At 36.2% G+C, this 7,573-nt stretch overlaps 1 protein-coding gene across 1 annotated transcript; it reads right to left on the minus strand.

Moving 5' to 3' along the window:
• Window positions 1-971: 971 nt before the first annotated feature.
• LOC111900469 (glucose-6-phosphate 1-dehydrogenase, chloroplastic) lies at window positions 972-4,641 on the minus strand. Its single transcript, XM_023896353.3, has 10 exons — window positions 4,306-4,641; window positions 3,846-4,003; window positions 3,649-3,743; window positions 3,459-3,573; window positions 3,183-3,388; window positions 2,647-2,796; window positions 2,447-2,567; window positions 1,849-2,078; window positions 1,549-1,749; window positions 972-1,446 (listed from the first exon to the last, which is right to left on the minus strand). Exons 1-10 carry the CDS (start codon window positions 4,523-4,525, stop codon window positions 1,197-1,199), a joined length of 1,746 nt encoding a protein of 581 aa, XP_023752121.1. The 5' UTR covers window positions 4,526-4,641; the 3' UTR covers window positions 972-1,196.
• Window positions 4,642-7,573: the final 2,932 nt, after the last annotated feature.

Here is a 7,573-nt window from a genome sequence, read left to right on the forward strand (position 1 = left end):
CACAGCCACCAATCTCCACAAAAACTACCAGCGGGACCATCACCTACCTTACTTTATCTGCTGATCTTTACATGATCAAACTTGTAACTCAAAAGAAAAAAGAATGGTGAATAAGAATCTCTGATTGAGAGATACATGGGCGAAAGGTGGGTGATAGAAAAACATACATCTGCGATTGATCCACCCGTCACCTTCACGCTAGATTCAATTGCAACTGTGGAGCTTGATGATCTCCATATCTCTGCCAATTTGCAATGATGCAGGAAAGATCGAAACCCTAGCCGCCGTCGGTGGCAGTTGTGGAGCTCGACGCATATGTCAAAACCCTAGTCGTGGAGAGTTGTGTTGATTTGGAGACGAAGACTGCGACACTGTTATCAGGTGGTGATCATCAATCGAAGAATCGAAAACGATGGGGGATGAGTACTAGATCATCAGTGATTGGAAATAAACAAAGGAACTTCGTCTATCGTCACCAGTTCAAACGTCGATGGTGATGAAACGATATTACACAGACGATGGGAGGTTGTTCATCACGGAAGAGAAGGTCGAGATTCCAGAATGAAATACCCATCACTGTCCTTCGTGTGAAAATGGAGAAGAGAGTGAAACTATGGAGGAGGATGAGTGTAGGAGAGAGAGAAAGAGAGAGAGAGAGAGAGAGAGAGAGAGAGAGAGATCAGTGGTTGTGGTATTTTCTGGCGTATGAGAGAGATAGATATTTGGGAGACTTGTTTTTATTTTATTTTTTATTAATAAATAATAGTAAATTAATTAAAAATAAATATCCAAGGGCATAATGGTCATTTCAAATATGGTGTGGACTACATTTGCAACAAAAACACATATCAGGGACGAAGCGTGCAAGTTTTAAACAAATTAAGGACGGTCCGAGTTAATTTTTTAAAATAGGGACTAAAGACGCTTTTTGGCACCTGCACCAGGGACGACTTGTGTAATTTACCCAAAAATAAACTATAAAATGAAGTTTCGGTTATTGGACTGTAGTTTGGACTCCAGATCTGGGCCTTTTCCTGAAAATATCAAGTTTGAGTTCGAGCTCGATCAAATTCGAGTCGCCATGCATGTATACTTAAGGGTGCTCAAAAAGTTCAAATTTGGCACACAAAAACAACAATGGTACAAAAAAAAAAAAAAAAAAAGAAGAAGAAGCAGCAGCCACATTTACATGTCAATCAGTCATCTCCGGCGAGATCTCCCCACCGGACATCATATTTTGCCGCCAAATAATGAGCGCCGACGGGTCCTCTGCTGCCATAAGGATACAACTCCGGTGAGATCTTCTTCGCCTCCAGTTCTTTCAGCAAAGGCGTAAATATAGCCCAAGCAGCATCAAGTTCATCGCTTCTTATAAACAATCTCCTTTCTCCTTCAATCGCATCCAACAGAAGCCTCTCATATGCATCCGGAATTTCCTTCGGATACCTTCAACATTACAAAACCCCCAAAATTCTCGTCAATCGCAAACCCTAATCCCAAATTCTCATTAAATCTATTAGCTTTAACGAAACCAATCCAATCTTTTACCTTGCGCTGTAGAGCAAATTAAGATCACTCCGGTCAAATCTCATTCCAAGACCAGGAATCTTATTATTAATCTTGAGATAAATCGCTTCATCAGGCTGGACACGAAGCACGAGCTCATTTGTAGCCTTATCCAAATCCATCCCAAAGTTTCGTTTGTATAGATTCCCTGGAACATGTCTGAATTGAACTCTAATCTCCGCCCTGAAATCCAAATCCCAATTCAATATGTTGTAATAAATGCTGAAATTTGGATCATATGATGATTTCTAGAGTAAAAAGATGATATATACACACATATACCTTCTAGTATTGAGGGCCTTTCCTGCTTTCATAAGAAATGGGACACCATCCCATCGGGCATTATCTATAAAGAGAGCTGCTGCTGCAAAAGTTGGGGTAAGACTGTCATTTGGCACAGTTGGGTCATCTGTGTACCCTGCATACGTCTTTGCACCCTTGCTATGGCCTTTATATTGGCCCACGATTACATCTTCAAGCTGTAGGCGTCTCATCGACCTCAAAACTTTAACCTATAAACACCAAAAACCAATTCGCATTATTTAGCACACAGAACAGTTTGTACTGCATTTGACACACGTATCAGACAATTTGCATGATTTAGCCGACATAATAGTTTGTATTGCATTTGAGGCATATAATTTTTTGTCCACATGATTGAACATGACACAACATGATGATATTGATTAATATTGATGTCAATGAGACAAAAGTAACAAAATTTTGTCTTATCAATTGACATATGATTGGACATCTGGTTTTGTCATGTAGTGGACTGATACTGTTAAATGAGACAAAAACTGCAATTTTTTGTCGAAGCAAAAAATGTGGAACAGGACTCGATCTAAAAGAATCCATCTTTTAAAGAATTTAAAGATACCTTTTCGTTTCTAACGTCTTCGGCATCCAAAGTGACGGGTGTTTCCATTGCAAACAATGCTAGTATTTGTAGGAGGTGGTTTTGCATTATATCTCGGATGATTCCATAGTTGTCAAAGTATCTAACAACAAAAAAAATTGTAAGATTTGATTTGAAATCCGTAAAAGATTTAAGCAAAAGAATAGTTGGGCTTAACTCACCCTCCTCGCCCTTCTGTGCCAAAGTCTTCGGAAAATATGAATTGTACATTTCGAATGTAGTTTCTTGACCAAAGTGGTTCAAAAACAAGATTTGAGAAACGAAGAACCGATAAATTCTCCACTAGCTCCTTCCCTAAGTAATGATCAATCCTGAAAACAAAAAACATTTAAAAGCTACAACATGTTGTATACGTAAGTAAGTTATTTTCTTTTCTTTTTCCTAGACTTAATCAACAAGTTGAATGAGACTAAATGATCATTTTACCCTTCATGTCAAAAAAAACAAGTTTCACAATGTTAATCAATTATTACAATATTCATCCATATTAACATGAGAGGAGTTTGGAGGGAAAAAAAGGACAAATAGATAAAACGTTAGTGTCTCAATACATTAAGCCAAGTTTATTGGCTTAACCCATTAAGTCATTCCATCTAGATTAAGTCAAAAAGAAAAAGCAACCATGTATGGTTGTCGAAATTAACTGCTTAACCTAAATGGTTTTTCCACAATTACCCTTAGAGGTGATGAGATATACCTGAAGATTTGATCCTCGGCTAAGTACTTCTTGAGGCTTCTTGTTAGCTCTCCAGAAGATTCTGAGTCACGACCAAATGGTTTTTCCACAATTACCCTTGTCCAGCCATTCTTGGAAGAAGCCCTTACACTTGCACAACGTGCCACATCAACAAAAATATCCGGTGGTATTGACAAGTAAAACAACCTATTCGATACTTTTCCACCCTGAAATTTTCATAAAAATCTTTACAATCCATACAAGAAATCAAATTAAAATTTATCAAGAAATACAAACCTCTTTCTGCTTCAACTTAATGTCCAATTCTGCAAAATGTTCCTCAGAGTTGTATTGACCCGATTGGTAGAAACATCTTTCAAGAAACTTTTCCATTTTGTCACCACAGTTTTCTCTACACATCATCAAATCACAATACCCTAAAGTTAATAAATGGCAACGTTCTTTTGAAGGGTATTTTTGGTATTACCTCTTATCGATTCTGCAAGTTAAAGTTCCACTAATCATCTCTCTTAACTCCTCATCAGTCATTTTGGTTCGAGCATAACCAAATATAGTAAAATTCTTCAAAAATGGCAAAGATATTTGAACTATGTTAGTATCCCTTATCATGATATCAATGATCAAACATCAAACGTAGAATCTATAAATGATTAAGAGAAGAACCTGAGGTAAACAATCCTCGTAAAAGAGAGCAAAAAGCGCCGGAAAGATTTTTTTCTTGGCAAGATCGCCGGAAGCACCGACGACAGTGACACTAAGATTCGATTCAGATTGTTCCGGTGGTGATACGAGTTCTTTCGCTAGAGGCTTCTCTGCTGCACCTATTCGAAAATGACAGCAGGCAACAAAATTGGGGAAAAATTAGTTTAGATAGTTCAGTTGTCGATAGTTGTAGTTGTATAATTGAATTCGAATTTCGTGGATTTTGTATTTTTAACTTCGTTAAGTCAAAAAATGTCTCCGGCGATAAGATAATAAATAGTAGTCACGAACAAGAATGGGGGAAAGTAATCAAGATCATGAAGGGACTAATTGACCTAACGCATTTGTCGAATCAGTCGGAGTTAGACATAAAATTTTAACAATTTGAAGAACAAGCTGGTGATAGAAATATAGAGCTTACCACCGTGCAAAGAAATCGCATTAAGAGGAGACCCATTTGAGGATTTGAGTTCAAACTGGTTTTTCGGACTGATTCTCGAGTGAATCTTGAAAACCCATCTGGAGGGAGAAGATTTTCTTGAGAAATTGAAGAATTTTGCAGAGGAAAAAGCTTTTTGATTAAGTGAAGACGGTGAGAAGGTGGTGGAAGATGAAGAACAGGGATTGATTTGTGTAGCCATGCAAGATTATTTCACTTTGATCAAACAAGAAAGGAAGAGTCTCAATGTTGGGATATTTAAGAAGGGTTTGTTAATAACGATCTGTATATGAACTTTGTTTCTGCGTAACAATCATATTCTCTTGAAATTTTCTTTATAATATGGACCCCATTTTCATAAATGGCGTGATCTTCTTTGTAAGGCCTATAATTGTTTGAGTTTGAGTTTTTATATTTTATTTTTCTCTAGTTGCTTACATCGATTTCTCACCAGTTTTCGCGTTTTCTTTGTATTAAAGGTTTAAACAAAATGATACATTAATTATAGGGAAAGTAAGTAATAATTGATATAAATGAAATATTTGAAATAACAAATTATTTATAAAATTGGTAAAACGGCAAACTTACTTCAGAATATTGTATTATGAAGCACTTAATACCATTCCGAAGTTGGTAGTGATTGTTAGGATTTTAGTTTGGAATTTGACACGTCTACGTTTTGGACTGGAAAAATATGTTTTGGACTGAAAAAGTTAGGTTATTATAGATTCTTTGTTCATCGATAAACAACATATACCTTTGTTAAATTTATAATACATGGATCAGGTGTATTACCTATATAATCAAATTGGCAATACATGGATCACGCGCATCACCAACGATCATTTTGTGCATGATTACCACTCTTATTATTTCTTTAGATCAAATGCATGATGGTCCGCTAATCACACCAAAAAATGATTGTAGTACCTCAAGCGTTATCTCAACATATTTCCCCTGAACCTTTTGTTTCCATGGATGACACAAGATGTGGTAGATTTATTTAGCTCATAAATCAATAAAAGCAAAGATGCGACAATTGGTACCATTCAATGTAGATCAAACTTTTGGAGAAACATAGTTGAATTTTATGATAAATAATGTAACAACACTACTAAATCGATGAAGGCTAGTCAAACACTTCAGGATCGTTGGAGTAAAATGAGTCAGGGTGTTTCAAAGTTTGTTTGGTCTTATGAACAAATCCAACATAAATGTGAAGATGGATTCACGAAAAAGGGACAAAAATCGGGCTATATAGATATAAATATAACTGGAGGGTACTCAATTTACTTTTGTGTATGCTTGTATAACATTGCATGTTGAAGAGAAATGACATGCTATACAAGAGAGACCGAGAGATACCAATAAAGTTGAAGATATTGGCTAAAAAGGATTAATGTAAATCAAATTGTAACACCCATATCTTCATGTATAATTCTTTTAAGTTTAAATTGCCATTTCTGCATTTTACATGTCCTATGTTGAGTATAGGATAGTCCCCTACGTTTAGCGTAGGTGTAAGATATCATGTGGGGGTTTAATGACCTACACTGAGCGTAGGTTGAGCTACGTCGAGCATAGGTGTGTTGCACCAAAACCCTAATTCTTGGAGTTGTAAGCCATATTTAAAGGCTTTAACTCCTTGAGGCCCTCTCCATGCTTAGCCTCCATCCTCTTAGTCAATCATCTCGAAACCTTAGCCACACTGTGAGAGTTTTCAGACCTTAGAGTGTTCTTGTGTGCATCTTTTAAGGAAGAGTTCATTGAAGAAGCACTTAAGAGCTCCAAGCTTAGTAGATCCAGATTTTGAATCTTATAATCCACCTCCAGAAGGTATAAAGCTTCCATATTGATGATTATTCTTGTTAGATCTAGTTGGTCATGAGTTTTTGTGCTTTTGTCCCCATAACCTTGATACTAGTAAGTGTGAGCTACTCTAAACCATTCAAGTGTCATTTCCATACGTTTTGAGCTTGTAAATCCATAAAAATGAGAGCTTGGTCACTCTCATCCATCCATACATGAGTTCTTGAGCAAAGGGTGGTATTATGGACTTAGTGTTTGGTCTTGTGCTCTATTTGGCCATGCAAAGGGATAAAGCCAGAGACTTCACCCATTAAGAGTTCCATTAGATTCAAATCTGAGTGTAGCACCAAGCAGTTGACTTTTTGACAAGTTTGACTTTTGATCAACTGGGTTGGGTTTTAGTCTTGGAAGGACAAAAATGGTATTTTACCCCATGGAGGTTTAGTTATGAACCAAGACCCTTTGAGTGTTAGCTATTACCTTAATTATTAATTAGGGTTTCATTATGAATATGTTTAATGTGAGGAGTTACAGTATCATCAACCCGAGTGTGTGTTTGTCTTGTCTGCAGATTGAGGTGAGTCTTCTCACTATACTATGTAAGTTGCTAGATTGTCTTCATGACTCTTTCATGAAAGACTGTGGTTGGATCACAACACATGTATGTAAGACTATGGTTGGATCACAACACTTTTATGAAAGAGTATGATTGGATCATAATACTAGTTTGTCTTTGTGACTTGAATGGAAAACCATGGTTAAATCATAGCAGAAAGGCTATGATTGGGTTGCAGCCTGGAATTGACTGTAAGACTATGGTTGGATCATAGCAGAAAGGCTATGACTAGGTTGTAGTCTGGAATTAATTGTAAGACTATGGTTGGATCATAACATTCACATAGGATTGAAATACACCATAGGGTTAGGTCTAGTGATATATATGGTACGTGGTATTTTGGGGGACTCACTAAGCTTTGTACTTACAGTTTTGTGGTTTAAATATTTCCAAGTACTGCCGGTTCCAAAGGGAAAAGCCCGACTTGATGGCACAAAATCCCCTTATGATTTTTCCAAATTGATTATTATTACTTTACTTTGATGTTTGAGATACATTTTAATATGATTTATTTTAGAACAAATGGTTGAGTGGATTGATTATTTGAAAATGAATTTTTTTTTGGTATTTTGATCTTACACAAATGAATACACATCATCCACAAGTTTCCATCAATAAAATCATGAAAAGTGTTAGACGCTAATATTTTAATGAATGGCTACAAACCTATTTGTATATGTGGATTACAATACACTTGGATAAATCGATATATTAAGCCTAAAAGAAAGTCAGGTTTGAAAGAAAACGTCTTATTTATCTTGATTTTTTTTGCAACCTCTTAGAAATCTCACATCTACTGATAACTAATTGTAATATGTCTTATAT

Source organism: Lactuca sativa, chromosome 7 (genome assembly GCF_002870075.4).
Source record: "Lactuca sativa cultivar Salinas chromosome 7, Lsat_Salinas_v11, whole genome shotgun sequence".
In the NCBI taxonomy this organism is placed as follows: domain Eukaryota; kingdom Viridiplantae; phylum Streptophyta; class Magnoliopsida; order Asterales; family Asteraceae; genus Lactuca; species Lactuca sativa.

Bases quoted from the DNA above. Each gene is read 5' to 3' on its own strand.
- LOC111900469 (XM_023896353.3), bottom strand. From the start codon at position 4,525: ATGGCTACACAAATCAATCCCTGTTCTTCATCTTCCACCACCTTCTCA. The intron at 3,574-3,648 runs GTAATACCAAAA...GATGATGTGTAG, and splicing joins ACTTGCAGAATCGATAAGAG to AGAAAACTGTGGTGACAAAA. The intron at 3,389-3,458 runs GTTTGTATTTCT...TGAAAATTTCAG, and splicing joins TTAAGTTGAAGCAGAAAGAG to GGTGGAAAAGTATCGAATAG.